The 19156-nt window shown below is 34.6% G+C and overlaps 1 protein-coding gene across 2 annotated transcripts in view; it reads right to left on the bottom strand.

The window, feature by feature from the left end:
• Positions 1 to 387: 387 nt before the first annotated feature.
• The window catches only part of LOC129261607 (E3 ubiquitin-protein ligase NEDD4-like), a 43660-nt gene continuing 24891 nt past the window's right edge, over positions 388 to 19156 (bottom strand). For both annotated transcript variants that reach the window (XM_064100147.1, XM_064100146.1), the window contains 19 exons: positions 17797 to 17978; positions 16344 to 16470; positions 15666 to 15689; positions 14702 to 14833; positions 13572 to 13619; positions 13158 to 13212; positions 12118 to 12176; positions 11578 to 11643; positions 10588 to 10748; positions 10166 to 10234; positions 9058 to 9179; positions 8469 to 8539; positions 7293 to 7388; positions 6862 to 6935; positions 5746 to 5806; positions 5424 to 5483; positions 4467 to 4574; positions 2507 to 2676; positions 388 to 2065 (listed from right to left, as the gene is read on the bottom strand). In XM_064100147.1, the coding sequence (XP_063956217.1) occupies positions 1963 to 2065; positions 2507 to 2676; positions 4467 to 4574; positions 5424 to 5483; positions 5746 to 5806; positions 6862 to 6935; positions 7293 to 7388; positions 8469 to 8539; positions 9058 to 9179; positions 10166 to 10234; positions 10588 to 10748; positions 11578 to 11643; positions 12118 to 12176; positions 13158 to 13212; positions 13572 to 13619; positions 14702 to 14833; positions 15666 to 15689; positions 16344 to 16470; positions 17797 to 17978 (1788 nt within the window). In that variant the 3' untranslated portion in view covers positions 388 to 1962. The remainder of the gene's footprint in view (positions 2066 to 2506; positions 2677 to 4466; positions 4575 to 5423; positions 5484 to 5745; positions 5807 to 6861; positions 6936 to 7292; positions 7389 to 8468; positions 8540 to 9057; positions 9180 to 10165; positions 10235 to 10587; positions 10749 to 11577; positions 11644 to 12117; positions 12177 to 13157; positions 13213 to 13571; positions 13620 to 14701; positions 14834 to 15665; positions 15690 to 16343; positions 16471 to 17796; positions 17979 to 19156) is intronic.

Raw genomic sequence — 19156 nt, 5'->3', positions numbered from 1 at the left:
GAGATTAGGGTGACATTCAAAATGAAATAACTTGAATCATACAGGTCAAGTTTAGCAACAATATTTGAATGATGCATTTAAAAAAAAAAAAGGAAAAAAATGAACTCATTTTGCATTTAGAACTCAAATATCCCAACGAGTAAAATGTAATTGATGCATTGAATGATTTTGTATATGCACAGTGCCCACAATGGAATATGGTGGCCGCTAATGCTTGTAAATACATTACCTTCACAAGTTGGAACCAGCATGTAAAATTGGTGGCTAATTTTGCTCTAACTCACAATACTTGATTTTTATTGACTGTAGAAAAATGACATCAAAGTGCAGTTGACATTGACAGTAAGTTGTATGAAAAAAGGCCCAGGTATAACATTATTTTCAATTATACCAGTGTTAAATGATAATAAGATGCAAATCTATCAGTAAATAACTACTGATGGTTGGTGAAATACACCTCATCATTTGGAATTTCAATCATTGTGACCTATTTTTCATATCCCCAGGTACCTTAGTATACTCTCACTCGACCAAGGCAGAATTCATTGTAAAACATGATTGAATGCTTGCTGAAATATGAATTGATAGATGAATAATGTAATTTAATTGTACCGAGATATTCAAACATTTCAGAGGTTTGCTTAAAAACATGACAGCATGAAATCTCTGACAGGTGATATCTTAATTTCAAAATATTTTCTGGATCACATCTGAATTCAGCCTGGAAGTATTTCTTCATTAAAAACGCATATTTTGGTCTGCATCAATTGCCCGTTCAATACCAGGGCATATCCCTATAAGGACCGAAATCCGACTGAATATCCCATAGGCTCCTGTGCAAAATCTTGCTGTTGAAAATGAGACTGTATTCAACAGTCTAGTGCGCATGCGCAAATGTGTGAAATATACAATGTGTACAACAATGAAAGCAATGCAATGCGCAGCATAGAGCACAATGACCAAATATAATCTTAAAGTGATAATGCTAGAATGTAGTAAGTGAAATGGCTTGTTCAATAAAAATTTTCCTTCTTTTCTTCCTTTTTTTTGTGGGGGGGGGGGGCGGTGGGATAGATGATAATAATTAGATTGGATGGCTTTATTTCATGGAATACCAGAAATATTCCACTCATTACGGCCAATATTCCACTCATCTGCAATCCATGGAATATTAGCCCAAACTCTTGGAATATTTCTGGTATTCCATTCTGAGCCATCCAATATGATATAAATATTTGTCAGTTGATAATTTCCCAGCCAGCAAGTCAGAACTCTAAGACCTCCCATATATCTACACCCATGTACAAACATCCTTTGTTTCCTTTGGAAAGACATTAGTCTGTATTCGCCACACTCAACCCAGGTGACTTGAAAGAACACCTCGCAGGATGTTGTTCCATAAAAGAATACTCACGTGCTGAGTTGGCAGCCATTTTTCTTTCATAAGAACAATGCAAGTGGAATGTTCAGGATTGTAATGGGCAATATGCAAGTGATGCATACATCTATCTATGTCACGATGAGAAACTGTGATGTATTTGCTGCTAAGGTGCTGATTACAAGTGTCTACTAGTATTTGTGTTGGTTCTCAATTGGGATATAAATTCCCACTCTCATTTGATCAAAATTTATTTTAACATATTCTGAATAATGGTTCAATATTTGGATTATGTAATCATTTGCAAGAAGAAATGCTACATCTGAGAACTTATAACATCAGAAGAAATTAATGTGAAATATCTCAGTCTCATCATTGCTTTATGAAAGACACAAAGTAGCTAAAGAAATGTACATTTATATAGTGAATGCATTATCACATCCCATGACTATGTTACATACAGGAAATTATGCAGGGAGTTCAAACTCACAATTATACAATATAATAGATATACTTATATATTCAATGACTTTAACGTCACTGCAAACGTAGAAAATGGGAAGGGTGAACCCATCCATGCAGCTTTAATCCACACCCTCGAAACCTTGAGTATTTTCTACAGCAGTTCGTAGCTTGGAGCGGAGGACGTGGTAGGATTCATAGGTTGGCAGATCTAGACGGTTGAAACTGTAAGCAACAAAACAAAAAATTAATATCTTAGGTAAAGTACATTGGGTCTGTGCTGAGATAAACAAATGCAGCTACAATGAATCAGTGTAATTATTTACTTGCACAATGCAATTGTTACTTGAAAAGATCAAGGTATGATAATAAGCCAGCAGCAGACCTTCCCAGAACAAGCAAAGAAAGAGAAGGAGGATATCAAATTCAATATTGGCTTAAAAAAAAAAAAAGCACAGCAGCCAAAAGGCTGCATTGTGCCTGTTTTACAGTTTTACTTTGTGCCTGAATATGTATACATTTCAGATAATAAAAAATACAAAACCATTACTCATGAACTGAAGCTGAGGATAATTCCATCGAAATACAAAGGGAAAAATTAAGATGAAATAAAAGGAGGAAAAGAAGAAGCAATTATACAGCTGACAAAAAAAAGGGAACCCTTACCACGTATGAGCTCTGGGGAGTGCATTGGGACTGCCCCACTTCTCAATAGTAAAGAGCTGTGGTCCGTTGCTACCATAGAGGTGAGCAAAGCCATTCATTGGAACACGAGATGTACCAGTGACAAACTGAAGTAACCTGGCTCGCATCTCAGCACCCATAGCAAGTACAGCCTGATGGTACAGAAAAAAAGATAAGGTATAGTTAGAAAACTCACTTATAAAGTGCTTATCAAATTTCTAAGCGCTCTACAACTTTGTAGCATAATAGCTTTAGCAGAGTAAGTGTTATGCACTTCTGCATTTCAAAAAATGAATTCTTGCCAGGTCTCCTGGGTTGAGTGCAGCACAATTTGGATCAATCTGTTGCTGAAGGAAATAACACCATGGATGGGATTTAAGCCCAAAACCCTTTAACAGAAAGGTGAGAGACAGAACCACTTGATTCAAATTAAAAATGATTTTCTTGAGGGAAAATCGAGACGTCATAGACAAACTAGAGGAATGAACTGGAATATTCATCGGAAAACATCTTAATTTTAGGACACTTTTAATAATAATAATAATATACAGTTCTTGTATAGCGCTTATCACATTATGAATAATGTCTCTATGGGCTTCCATAATTACTCAGATTATTGCGCACACGCATTTCAAGGAATAAATTCCTGTCAGGTATCCATTCACCCAACCTGGGTTGAGTGCAGCACAATGTGGATGAATTACTGGCTGGGATTTGAACCCTCAACCCTCTGTTTCAAAGTCCCGAGACTAATACACTGGGCCACAACGCTCCACTTTTAAAATCTCTTATCAATAAAATGGGCAAAACTTTGGGAAAAGGAAAAATTGACCCCTTCTCGATAGCTTTCATCACAATCTTGTACATCAGAATCAGAATTTTAACAATTTCCTTCTTTACCAATCTTGAACAGGAATTTGAAGACAGTTAGTGTGCTTAAATGATATATATAGAATTCAACTATGCACTGCTACAAAACTTTAATCTAAACTAAAAAAGCAGACACTATTAGCTACTAAACTGAAACCTCTTTAATCAGTAATGAAAGTGTCTCAATAGTTTCTAATGGACATTAATGATATTTTTATAGCCACATAGGTTTTACATGGGTAGTAAAGCTAAGCTAAGAGATTCATATTTTATAACTTCATTGATTGCTTTTCAATTTTCAAAGTAGCAACATTCTTTTTGACCAAGCTATCCAACGACTTATCGATACTTCCTAATGTAAAGTAAAGGTATGCCAAACAAGTAATTTTAGTTAAAAAACAATTTGTGCTTTAATTCGACTTTCGAAAAATGAAACATAGAACTCAATGAACTCTCAATTCTCATTTTAGTTATAACAGGGATTAGATAATTCAATAGTGACCTCTTAGATCTTGATATCCCTCAAACCTAATAAGAGTGTTGTTGCATCTAGTTGTATGACTGGATCAATTTTGAAGTTGATTCCTAGAACTGGGGGGTGTTTCACAAAGATTTAAGTATGACTTAAGTCGCACTTAAATGCCTACGCGTACATGATATGGAACGCGCGATCTTATTGATAGACACGCAGTAGTGCGCGACCTCATGACACGATCTGACCAATGCGGTCAAGCCTTTCATACCGTACGCAACTTGGTATTTAAGTGCGACTCTAAGTCATACTTAAATCTTTGTGAAACACCCCCCAGATATTTAGTTACATTGGGTAGATGGAAGGGGCAGCCCCAAAACATGATGCCTTCGGCTGTGCACAATTACATTAGTAATATTTGAAATTGAACAGAATGTAAAGCATAGTGATTTTACATGAGTAGATGCATTTTACACGGATGAATTAAAAAAAATCAAAGGTATCAAGAATATAACAATGGTTGGGCTAACTTTTAAAAAAAATGTATAATAAAGAAATAAAACAAATAAAACACAATCTACATTGATTATATCAACATACCTTCCAGAACCATTGAATGACAATGTGGTTGGCATGGTAATTTCCTCTGTATGCTGTATTAGATCTCCAGTCATTGACATTGATATCACCTAGACCACTCAGCAGAAGCTAATTTGATTCAAAATGTAATAAAAGATACAGCAATTTCAATACAATATTATCACATCAACATGGAATAGAAAGAAGCTTAACTGATAAAAATATGATTTTATAAAAGCAGTTTGATATTCTATCAACATGGAGGGAAGTAAATGATCACCTAGAAGACTCAGTAGGAGATAAATTAATATAATGAATCTCCCTAAATTTGATAGAATTTACAGAGCTGAATAAGCAAGATCTTTCTTGATTACACACATCTGTGGAGGTAATGAATTAAATTTGTATAGTTTACGTAGATTAAAATTATTAATATCTTCAGGAATAACCAGGAGACTTGATAACTTTACAAAACTACCAATGAATGCAAGAATCATCCCTTCAGATATATCATAGTTGCTGACCTGTAATACCCTAAAAGTAAAGCAATCATTGATTACAGCAAAGTCACATATACGAAAATGAAAATCCATATTTTACTTTTTGAAATAGAAATACTCTGAAAATTTATTTTTCCCAATTGATCGTGGGCCCTGCAGCCACTGTGCAGCACCAGATCGATGTTGCTCTATCCCTTAAACTGTTAAATGCCAAACAGGGTAGGAGCAACTCCAATCTTTTAACGTCTCTTGGTCTGATGCGGCCGGGACTTGGACTCCGACCTCTCGGTAGTGAGGCCGATGCTCCACCAACTGAGCCAACACATTGGTACAAAAGCTTAAGCAAATAATCACAAAGAAATTAGTACCGAATGTGAACAGAGAAAGGGAAAACTATATGAAGTCTTTAGAATCCAATACGGATGAGTGAAACTATTCAATTACATAAAATTATTAAATTACATTTTAATCTGCTTACCTCGATCTCATTTTCATCAAACATTGATAGTAGTTCTCTTGGCACTAAACTAGTGAAGCCCTGTAAAATATAGATGAAATGAAAAACCATCATTAAAATATCAGTGTATAGTACTTAATCTTTAAAATTAAAATTTCATCAGTTAAGAGGAATCTGAGCTAAAAAAAAAATCGATTTCAATGAATCTTAACACTTTTGTGACTTTATCATTTGACTTGATATAGATTCATCTCAGATCACATGTACATCTGAGATTTTATTTCCTCAATAGAAAATGAAAAATAACAAGATATACTGATGATGGTTCTTAAAAGCTACTTACATCCATGAAGGCATCCATTTGTTTTCTAACCCTGTTGACAAACCGCCACTCAATGACAAGTCTGAAAGTTAAAAAAAAAAGAGGGAGAGAAGGACTAAGATTTTATTTCATTCTTAACTGCTACTATCATCACCAAACATACTACTATGAATGTGAATGAAGAATATTAAATGAAAAGAGAAACTGCAAGCACCGAAGAAGGTATGTGCAGTAATGATGCATGACGCATACTCTGTGCATTTAGGGCCTGTCTAAAGCATTGTCAACGTTCAATAATGTAAATTATACAAAGTATCATCCAACATTTGAAATTTACAAATGTGTAGTGACTGTTAATTTTTTTCTTTCAGCAATAACACTAATACTTTTATTTTGTTTTAAAAATATGGCCTCTTTGAAGACTTAGTGATTGGATATCAGAAAGCTACAAAGATTACATCATGAAATTTTGAAATTCATTCCACTATTGAGATATGGTTTTATGAAAAAAAAAATACTAAGTACATTTAGGTTGGGATCCCGACCAATATAAATTTTTAGGTAATATCTAAAATATATTCTCTAGTTCTCAAACATAATCTTATTTCATATTATACAACTCCCAAGAATGTTCTGTAATCTGATTGGTCCAAATCGGATCACATGATATTGAGCTAATTGCACTATTGCATCCAAAATGCACTATCCTGCACTCTGATGTCAGAGTGCAAGATAGTGTGAGGTCTGGAACTACCTAGAATAGATCAAATATAGCATTCGGGGCAACTTAGTAACATGGGGGAGGGGTGTATAAAACAAACAATAAACGCATTCTTGTGCATAGAGGACCTAAATAATGAACTCTATGCTCGACTCGCCAAATGGATATACCGCACTCGGTCCTGCGGACCTCGATGCGGTATATCCATTGGCTCTTCTCGCACATCATTCATTATTTGGCCCTGCATGCACGCACTTACGTGCATTATTTGCATACCATCCACTCCATCATAGTTTTAGGAAATATACATTCATATAATGTAGAAATTAACTTGAATCTATACTTACATTAAGGGAGGCATTTAAGCAATATACAGCAATAGCCTCTTATAAAAAAATAACTGAATGTCAACTTACTGGATGTACTCTCCCTTGTTATCATTGGTTAGTGGTATATTGGCACCATTCCTCTTCAATTCTGTTGTTTTGGTCTTTAAAAAAATAAATAATTAGAAATACAGATAGGAAGAAGCGTCAGAAAGGTTCCTAGGTTCCAGATATTTCAAATCTGCTACAATTTCTACGATCCGAGAGAAATCGTTGCTTCATGAAAACAGTTGTATACTTTCTAGTTTATCTGAAAGGGTGTAATGCTTTCAGTTTATTACTTCATGAAGTGAAGTCAGGAAGGAACAAAAATTGGAATCAGACATTAAAAAAGGCTGATTATTTTATGGACTTCCATAAATAACATGCTAATAAACTTTTCATTCCCATTTCTATGATACAGACAATGAAAGATAAAGGGTGGATATCTGCAAATATATAGATATAGATTTGAATTTTACCGTTCCTAAGCTTTCTTCATCCACAGCAAAGGTGAGATCAAGGTCAACTGGGTCATTGTCTGTAATCCACTGTAATGAGCTGTGATATTCAGAATCCTAAAAAAGAAAATAAGATAAACAAGAATGAATAAAACGATATCACTGAAACATATGCTTATATTATAATGGAGTGTTGTTTTATGTAACTAATGAACTAAACTAATGTCTTATTTACCCAGGCTAGCTACTTAAGTTATAAGACTGTTCTCCAAGCAGGTCCTGCATATAATAACATGTTACTATTACCCTTCTCACATCTAACAAGCCAAGTGCCTGGCTAGAAGGTAGAAGGTCCAAATTTTAGTTTTGGTATGGCTCAGCCATGGATCAAACCCACAACCCCTTCCCCTTTTTCATAAGCGGGCATTCTTCCACTGATCCACCTAGCCTGTTGCTTTCAAACTTTTTCACTATTGCATAAATTATATCTAAATACAATGGCCCTTATTCTGAAGTCGGGTTGAATTTAAACTCTGGTTTTCAGTTGTGGTTTAACTATGGAAAGCCAGTTGATACATAAATCTCTAACAGTAGAGGTTCAATGTATCAGCTCATTAGACTCCCAAACATTATTAACTGCCTGGGAAGGATAAGTATGACAGTTGTCTTCACCATTAAATAATTAGTGAAGAGCACAGTTTTCATGAGAAACATTCACTGTAAAACAAAATTTTGAAACATTTGGCTTCCCATAATTTTAGCACAGAGTTAGACCATGGTCTAAGTTAAACCCGACTTCAGAATACAGGCCAATGAGTCCCATTTAATATTCATAATGTAGGTGTCATTATTGACAGCTCTAAATATTTACTTTTAGCCTGCCTGACATAGCACCCAATATAGATCATAAACTAGACTGATTATTGTTATTGGACTATCCCTTTTAACATCTTCAAAAGTGCCTTTTCACTTCTAATACAACCAACACATTGCATGACATGCAAACCATTCTTACAACTAATAGGTAATAGGAGAGAGACTGGGTTTGTTGGAGCATTGCATTGCAGTATCTGTAGTATCATTTCAGGGGCACTGACCAGACTTAACAATATATTTATTCCAATCAATAGACTATGAAAACAAACAATACATATAAAAAAAATATGTAAGCAAGAAAATCAAGAGAGGTGTACATACCACCGACTCCATGTCTTGTAATGTAATTGGTTTGCCAGCCATCATCTTGTAGAAAGGTCTAATGAAGAATGCTGTCGGGGAAGAAATCACAATATGAAATAATAAAATGTTCAAGTAAATAAACTTCATGATACATAACAATATCTTGAATACCGTTGCATGTTCTTTTTTTAAGGGGAAGCGGGAATGGGTGTTCAAGAGTGTAGATAACAGAAAATGGAATCTTACCATTGGGTAATCATTAAATGTATTCTACTAATGAACTGTAGGGTTGGTGGGGCATCCAAAATGAAAAGAGCAAACTCTAATTAATAGCTTACTAATATCAACCCTCAACTACTAGAGATGTTTACAAAATAGAAATAAAAGACTAGACTATTTCTTGTCTAGTAGAATTGAATCTAGCAGTACCTTCTTGAGATATATGTCCATTCCCATTAAGATCCCGCATTTTTTTCCTAGCATCTTTTTTGAGCTACCATAAAAACGGCTATGAAGTACTTCCATGAAACATCTCCATTCCCACACTTCTATACTGATTTTACATTTTTGCTTTCAATTCTGAGCTACCATACTCTAAGTGACTTACCATCTAGAAGTTTCCCATGGAATACGGCCATTCCTGCTACTCTACCAATAAACTTGAAGTACGATATGTGATCCTCGTTACAGATGCCAGAGTCTGGGTTGATTTGCAGCGTGTAGTTGTCCCTACGTACAACAAAATTTGGAAATGCTAGATCAATGCAGTCTACTGAAAACTGCACTACCACTAATTTTTCAGTGACCCCAAGCTAGCTGTTTGTATTTTTCATTTTGTAGGTCTATATGTACAAGTTCAAGAATATAGTGGGTTGCAACTAGCTTTAGACAGTTTCCAAACAAGACAAACCAGACAACACAGAGCAACTTATCTATGTTGACCATGAGGATAATGAATTTTATGATGATCACATAGACATTGAATATTGTTGGTACTTTGTACAATTTGATGAAATGATAGGTAGTAATGTTACTTGTTGATCATTTGCTTTTATTCATTAAGTCCCGTCAATGACTTTTATGCATTCATGTAAAGTGAGAATTCATCCATGAAATTCAATGAAAAATAAAGTATCTTTTCAACTCCCATTCTACACCATATGTAGAAAAGTAAACACAAGTTATGCACACATGTGTGACGCAGACCTGCCAACCTCTGGGAATGAAAAACTGTATGCTGTGATACAAAAAACTGTATTTTCCCCCAAAAAAGTGTATTTCATAATAAAATGCTTGGCGCACTCGCCCATCACGGCGCTCAAGCTGCATGCAAGCTAAAATGCGCACTGCTCTTGCAGATGAAAAAAACAACAATTGAAACTTGTGTATATCTCACCCTGGTTTTTACAAAATGATTGAAAAAAAAAACAAGTTACCTGAAATTACATTGATCTAATAACCATATTTGTGTACGTTTTATGAAATACAGACATATAGAGATGATTTTTCTCAATAAATTACGATTTCGTAAAAAAAAAAAGTATTTTTTAAAGAAAAAAACATACTGCCGTATTTTGGTTGCAAAAACGTACTAAATACGGCTTAAACGTACTGGTTGGCAGGTCTGGTGACGTATGACATATTGCAAAGGAAACAATTCATACTATCTACTTCGTACAAAGGTGTATGCCTGTATTCACAAGAGGTTTACTTACATGGCGGAATATTCAAATAGCCCATAATATGGATTGAACATCTCTTTGGAAAGAAGAAAGAACCATTCCCTGTTTTAAAAAAAAGGCAAGAAAGGAACATACAATCATATAAATATAAGGATGGATATGTATAAATCTCTTAGAAACACCATTGAATATCAAGTGCTGGTAAAACTAGAGTCGAAAATAGGACTGGTAATATTTTTTTTGCTCTTTCAGATAAAATGTCTTTGGTATTAGATGACGGCAAATAATTACACTACATTGACATATTCTAGACGTTTTTTTTCCTGAATTGTCTACCACATGCTATCTCCCTCTCTAAAAAAGTGACAAAAATACAACACATCACAATCGTACTGAATATTATTTTTTATGTATTTAAACATATTTTCAAATGAATGAATAAAGGTTTTACCTACCTAGCTACCCCACCATAATCTAGACCGGTTTCTCCAGTGAATTCTATCCATAGTCTAGCTTTGAGCAGGTCTGCATTCCTAATACTACTGATTCCACGGTAGGAGTCCTCTAATAGGTTATTCCTGTGAACTTTCAGCTCAAATCTGTTTGGTATGTTGTTCTGCAAGCACAAAGATGAGATTCACATAAAACGTACAGTCCTACATGTATTACAATGTGTCCTAAAGCTATGCAGGTCTTAAAGCTAAATTCTAATCATTGCACATCAATTCCAATGATAAAATACGCAAAATACTCTATTGAGTAAGAATGTGACTGCAGTAAGATGAAAGAAATTGTGATTGTAATAAATTGAAAATTGCAGAGAAAAAAAATACAGCAATTTTTCAGTTTTGGAGTTCTATTCTTTTATTTTCCCATGATAATCTGCATCTCGAAAATGCCATAACTTGACATGAGAAATCAAGTGCATAAAAAAGAAAAAAAAGAGCAGCAAAACAAGTCTGTTGAAAGCAGGGTCTTCATATTAATGTAGCTTGTGCTATAAGGTTTTCATTTTAATATAGTTTGTGCTATTTTCTTCCCCAGTGATGATATTTAGAATACAAATAAAAAATAGACAATGTGATGATACATTTAAATTCTAATAGCTTTTAGCAGTTGAAAAAAAGAAGTGCAACACGTTCAATCCCCAAATCTACAATTTAATCAGTTGAAAACCAAGTTATGTTCAAACTCAAGTAGCACTTTGATGCAGTTAAACACAGTAGGACTTTGTACACTTTATGGTGATACCTTTTTAATATATAAAACAAGTGTATGGATACTATGGTACACAATCTAGGTGATATCTATGTCTGAAACTGTTATTCAACCTTCCTTCTGAAAAGTGGCATCCCGAATATCCTAACTCAACACCATACACAATGGAAAATTAAATGAAAATAGAATTTGGCTGGGGGTGGGGGGGGGGGGGTATTTTCACTTACCGGTTTCTTCAGATGCATCTTTAGGAAGTCATATTTCCTCTTGTAGTCTCTAGAATATGGCACAGCCTGATAACAAGAAGATGATTTCATGATAATAATATCTTTCTATAATCTGAGAACTTCTGTATTAATACCAATTTTTATGAATAGCTATTTACATAACCTCCAATAAAGGTACAATATTTTTTTGACATAGAACAAATTTTATATACAACTCTCGTATTGTCATGGATGCCAAGTTAGATATAAAGTATGAATAAAAGAGCCCCAAATTAGACAAAACTGAAATAATTATGATGAAAATAATTACAATAAAATAAGATTATAATTTTGATGGAATATATAACACCACAGTAGTAAGTAATAACAATTCTTAACAATTACTAAAAACTATAGAAAAAAAGTTCCTATCATTTGATTGACTTCAATAAGAGGTTTTCTCTTAGATTATGTTTGCAAAGTTATTCTTAGAAAATTCTTTTGAAGTATGCAATAAATATAAGATGCCTTTTATGAAAGTAAATGTAACAATATACTCACTGGTCCTGCAATGGCTGGATTCTGCAATCTGGGATCTTCCCACTGTGTAGAATGGGTCGCTGAAACAAAGATATCATTAAAATGACAAATGACTTCTAGGCCCTGTCTTACAAAGAGTTGTGATTGATCTGATCAACCTCAACTATGGAAAGCCAGCAACGCCCACATCTAAAATGCATGTTTGTTCAAAATATTTTCTAGATATGATGTATATTACATAAAATCATTGCTTTCTTAAAAATGTTGGTGTGTTCGCCTTTGTTTACAAAGGACATTTTGCAAATTTCATGTAGAAAAAATTATGACACTGATGGATTTCCATAGAGTTACAATTGATTGGATCAATGGTAACTCTTTGTAAGACGGGGCCCTGGTGTACTTTCAAATTACTTATAGTGTATATTAAACTAATATCATAAATGAGCAATTCATTCACAAACTTTCTTGTTCATGTCCCAACATACATTTGGGCATTTCCATAAATGACATTTGTGGTACATCCAAGCCTATATTCCTTCATTTTTTCCTGTTTTACTTCACTTCACAAATAGTTCAATCCACGATAATTTGAGAGCATTATGACTTTTCATATGAACTAAAAAAGAGAAACAAACGATTTAAGCAAGGTCTTAAATATATGGGTTCAGACATACTGTACATACTTTCGTGGATTACCAATTTATCACAATTCTGATGAAAAATCCCATGTCAGTGACCCATTTTCTTCTATACAATCATTAAACTTACTTGAATATCATACAGTACATTATAGAAAAACCAACAATAATGGATTCAAGTCTTTGTTTGAAAGCGTTGGTTTTTAATTACAAAACACTATGCTATCATTATTTAGTCAGTTGGTACACCCTAATTGAATGAATGAATTAAACTCTATACAATAAGATATAAATATGCGATAAAAGAACAGGAAACTACAGACAATAGTGAGGAAGAAACTTTACTATGAAACCTTATGACCCAATTAACTACATAATAGAACTCTCAAGCAAAAAAGAGGAAAGACAGTCCCAAGAACTTACTGTGATCAACGAAGAAAACTCGTCCATCAGTATAAACACGCATCTCCCAACCAGACTGTAAATAAACATAAAACAAACTTAATACATTTATCAACAAAATTATCCACTGAAAAAAAGAAAGGACATCCCCAAAATATCACTTTTCTCCCCTTCCACAATGATTACATTCAGTGACATTGCAGTGCTCAAGAACCATATTTACTTTAATTTGATTTCAATACTCAATAATAAAGAAACTTTATACTTTCTTATTCTTTTGGACATTGCTTATACATGATATGATAAGGGCTCCAAGATGTCGCATGGATGTTGTAAGCGCTATACAAAAGCAAAGTATTGCCATTATCATTATCGTATAATGAAGAAAATATCACAAGCTCTCAATCAAAATGAAGATAAACTTGATGATTTTACCGGTAGTGGACCTAGTTCATCTTGCTGCCTCTGCCTTCTAGGATCCTCCTATAAATGGGTGAAAAAGAAGAAAAATATTCAACAAATGATGTCAAAATTATCAAAATACTGATATCATCAAAGTTATTATTTTACGACATGCAATAGTCAAAATGCTGTAATATATTTCCTGAAGGATTTTCTAAGTTTTAATCAAAAGAAATACAGCACAGTTTACAAACTAGCAATAATCCATAGTTCTGAATCCAGTTTTGTTCCTGAGGACAGGGGAAGCTTTATGAACCCCATACTTACAGTAATGTACCAAACCAACTCCTTCCACTGTGGTAGGAGATTCAATGTGTCCTCCATCTTAAACCTCACCTCACCTAACCTACTCTTGTTCTACCAAACAACTTGGTATAATGAAGCTTACATAAGGGTTTACCAGTTAATGCTTATGTTAATAGGTTTTCTGAGTGTAAACAGATTTAGATTCAATAGTGTCTCTACTGTGCCACTTATCAGTCCTCCAATACATCACTTCTAACAGCTTCCCTTGAACATTGCTAAATAGCCTATATTTACTTGAGATCATAGCGCATGTACATGTCCAGGTGTCTAGGGCAAAATGGATGGACTCCTGTTCATTTGGGTTTTCTGCACCACCACCACCACTACAACCTCTTCTACTGCTGCTGCCATTGCCACCAAAATCATCACCACTAGAACTGCTACTTCCACCATCACCATCACCAACACCACCACCACTACTTTACGACTACTACCACAACCTCTTCTACTGCTGCTGCCATTGCCACCAAAATCATCACCACTAGAACTACTACTTCCACCACCACCATCACCAACACCACCACCACTACTTTACGACTACTACCACAACCTCTTCTACTGCTGCTGCCATTGCCACCAAAATCATCACCACTAGAACTACTACTTCCACCACCACCATCACCACCACCACCACTACTTTACGACTACTACCACAACCTCTTCTACTGCTGCCATTGCCACCAAAATCATCACCACTAGAACTACTACTTCCACCACCACCACCCCCACCACCACCACAACAACTATTACTACTATCCATATGTATTTAGAAGATGAATCTTGACAGAATTACTGACCCATGAAGTAGTTCTTGTGTTATGGTCAATGTAGAACTTCTTCCCATTAGGGGCTTTCTGAATCTGCCATCCTGATGGAAGCGGTCCAAGAGGATCATCATCAGCAACTTGGACTGCCTGAGGAGCACTGACCTATCATCAAAACATGAACAAGAACAGAATATCAATATGATACCAAGTTAAAGGCACAATAACAAACTGAACAAATTTGGGGCACAAGTTGACATTTCTAATTATTCATTTAAAACTCCTTGTCAGGACCTAAAATTATTATATGGATGCACTGTTTCACCTAGGACCAGATTTAAACATTTAATAAATGAAACATACTGTGTAGGACAGTTAATTGTCCTATTGTCCTTGCATATTGTTATTATCGAATTGGAAATATTATCTTCTGTACCAGGTGTATATTCTTTATATTTGGTTTATTTGAATATTCATGTCATTTATATTTTCTGCTGTTATGTTTTATTTATTGTAATTATTGCATTATAAATTTTGTTGGAAAAATGAATAAATAAATGAATGAATAATTGGATATTGAGTTCTAGCTTTCATATTTAATTCAAATTAGTAGTTTACATATTTATGTTGTCCTCCAATTCAATGTGATTTGAATATGATAAGGTGAGATAATATAAAGCTTAATTTTTTTTACATGAAAGGAGATGTTTTTTTCATACTCCATATGACTGGGAAAAGTACACCACAGATGCAATTCAAATCACCACAGGAGAATTGTCTTATCATAATGTACAAAATCCTCTTACATGCAAAAGGATGTATCTAACCACACAATACAAAAAATAATCATATGATAGACAACTATTCTGCTATGGATAAAAGTATAAACAACTTTGAAATGTTATGGTTCTATTCAATATAATGCACAATAAACAATAAAACCAAAATATCCAACCACCCCTCCCCATAAATTCATTATTTAATATGTAGAACTTACTGGTTGTGCCTGTTGTGTTGGAGCCTATATGAAAAAAAAATGAGAAAGGAATATCCTTTGTAATATTCACATAAAACCTATTTACTCATTGCACAATATGTGATAGTTCTGAAAACAAGTGAAGTGGGACAGCTCTGTAGCATAACCTTTAAATTTCTCAATATTCCAATTACCATGTACAGACAGTAGATTAATAGAGTCAGAAAAAGGATAACTGCATAAAACTTCTTGTTGTGAGTAATTTAATTCAGATTGGCTGTCAAGCAACTGAAGAAAGGTGGTTACTATTGATCATCATCGTTTGAAAAAACTGTGCATTCAATAATGAATTTGATTGGTCACTGAAACTCTTGCAAATGATCCCTTCTTCTGTATTATGAAGGTTAAGACTCTGGTAAATCTCTTTAATATTGGTCATAGCAAAAGGGCCATGGCGGGTCCACCTTATACACTTGTATATATCAGAAAGTACCTTTCCTTAAAACTCAACATACTCTAAGTTCATTGTCATGTACTAGTAAAAAAAAAGCAACAATGTCATAGAAATAGTATTCTGGCTGTATATACACAAAATACAATAAATAATATACAATAAATTACAAAATTATAGCATTAAATATATATGATAAAAATTGCACAACCACAATACATGAAAATACTCATACAGTAAATACTTACAGCTCCAGTCTCGTCATCACCACCACCTTCCATGGTATCTTCAATGCTGATTACTCTCCTCGCAAGGAACTGAGCTCGTGCTTGGTCGTTCTGTGAACCAGCTCTGGTTGGGGTGGTGCTGCTACTCCTAGCAAATGATACAAAATCAAACGTTTGATATCAATGAGGGTCTTTCTTTCAAATTCAATTACAAATGTTATGGTTCATTAATAACTTATAGATATATGAATTTGTATTCTTATGCATTTCTCCATCTGTTCATACCTGCATTCCAATGTTCTTTTTGCGGTAAACTACTGTTTTATACAGGCCGTAGGGATAGCTACATGTATCATAGTGCTTTACTGCCTACTGTATTTTTTCCCTCTTGGATATCATGTACTATAGCATTTTAAATCAACAACAAGTGGAATGCCTCTGGCGGTCTCACCTGCATCACGTGATTCGATATAGCAGCAGTGCTGACTTTGAAACCTACTATAACTCGCACAAGATGTTCAGTGATACTTGGTTACTCTATGTCCACGCTTTATGAACTAGACCAATACACTTACAGAGATATGATGGTAATTCAACAAATACCCCCAATTTGGCCAAAGTTCATTGACCTTATATGACCTTTGACCTTGATCATGTGACCTGAAACTCGCACAGGATGTGCAGTGATACTTGATTACTCTTATGCCCACGTTTCATGAATCAGATCCATAAACTTTCAAAGTTATGATGGTAATTCAACAGATACCCCCATTCGGCCAAAGTTCATTGACCCTAAATGACCTTTGACCTTAATCATGTGACCTGAAACTTGCACAGGATGTTCAGTGATACTTGATTACTATTATGTGATATGTCCAAGTTTCATGAATCAGATCCATAAACTATCAAAGTTATGATGACATTTCAAAAACTTAACCTTAGGTTAAGATTTTGATGTTGATTCCCCCAACATGGTCTAAATTCATTGACCCTAAATGACCTTTGACCTTGGTCATGTGACATGAATCTCAGGCAGGATGTTCAGTAATACTTGATTAACCTTATGGCTAAGTTTCATGAACTAGGTCGATATACTTTCTAAGTTATGCTGTCATTGCAAAAACTTAACCTTAGGTTAAGATTTGATGTTGACGCCGCCGCCGTCGGAAAAGCGGCGCCTATAGTCTCACACTGCTATGCAGGTGAGACAAAAATCAAGAAACAAAATACACACAACATATAAATGAAGTATTAGGTACTTCAATGGACATACTATAGCTGTGTACAGTATGTCAAGTTTTGGGAACATGCCGAAAGCTAACAAGTGGCAAGAAGGATGTGGCTCTTCCAGCTTTAAAATACATCTCTGAGCCACAAGTGAAAAGAAAAGTGGATCCCCCCAGTCCAAAGGCAACGTCAATGATATAAATAAAGCCAGTATACAACAGGTTAAAACTAAAATGCATTGACTTACGGTGCTGTAGGCATCTCCCACTGTGTTCTTCTGTTGATATGATCTACATAGTAGACTCTCCCATTGGCATCTACTCTCTCCTCCCATCCCTGAGGAACGATAGGAACTTGGGATCGGCTCTGACCTTGTTCTCTGGATGAGGCATCGTTCTCTGCATTCCCTTCTACCATCTCCCAATCTCTCTACAGAATGCAACATATCAATAGAAATGTCAATATTAAACATTCCCTTTTCCCTTAAACAACAAAATCTTGAGATTATGATTTAACAAAAATCCTGCATAATTCAAACGCACTTATTTTGTGAAACAAATTTGCCTACGTACATCTGCCACACTCAGTACAGGGTCTTCTTTAACAAATTTACGATCAGCCAATCAGATTGAAGGATTTCAATAGCTTTTAACCGTTATCATAAATTTATTATCATAACAAATTTTATGAAATTGACCCCAGAAAGGTAATGGAAAGAGCTATACGTAATGGCCTAGCAAAACCGACTTGCTTGAACTGCAACATCAATGTAGTGGTCATAGTTTGAACTGGTATCATTACTCTGATGGAGTTCAATAATAATCGTCATCGCCATCACCATCATCATCATCATCACCAACATCACATCACCATTATTTTCGTTGTTATAGCATTATCATCATTCTAACAATTTTCATCACTATCATTAATACAATCATTATCATCATCACATCATCATAAACATTATCACCATCTTCCTTCTCTTTGAATTGATACTACCAGCTTCTATTCCATCATCATCACAATATTCCATAATTTACAATCAATTTCCTGGTAGTGATATTTTTCAAAAACTAGGTGGCATGAAAGTTGTTAACAAGTGTTTTGACTTTGGTTACATGATCACCAAATGACAAAATAGAAAGGAAAGATCCTCTGCAAAAATCATAAAATGACACGACTGCCTCTAATAATTTTAGAGCAAGTACATGTATATCTTGAGTTATTCAGACTTGAAAGAAAACAATATGAGTCTCAAAATTAAATCAGGCAAAGTTAATCATTCTTAAATGATTATCTAATACTAAACAAGTGGAGCGCCTCTGGCAGTCTCACCTGCATCATGTGATTCAATATAGCAGCAGTGTTGACTTTGAAAACTACTATAAAATAATTATTCACAAAAACATCATTCATATAATGATACAATACTACGTTCATTGACAATAAATGACATTTGACCTTGATCATGCGACCTAAGACTTGTCAGTGATACTTGATTACCCCTATATCCACATTTTATAAACTATATCTATAAACTTTGAAAGTTATGACAGCAATCTAATAATTACCTCCAAAATGGCCAAAGTTCAATGACCTTAAATGAC

The sequence above is a fragment of the Lytechinus pictus genome, chromosome 5, assembly GCF_037042905.1.
Source record: "Lytechinus pictus isolate F3 Inbred chromosome 5, Lp3.0, whole genome shotgun sequence".
Classification (NCBI taxonomy): domain Eukaryota; kingdom Metazoa; phylum Echinodermata; class Echinoidea; order Temnopleuroida; family Toxopneustidae; genus Lytechinus; species Lytechinus pictus.
This window is presented reverse-complemented; position numbering and strand designations above follow the sequence as displayed.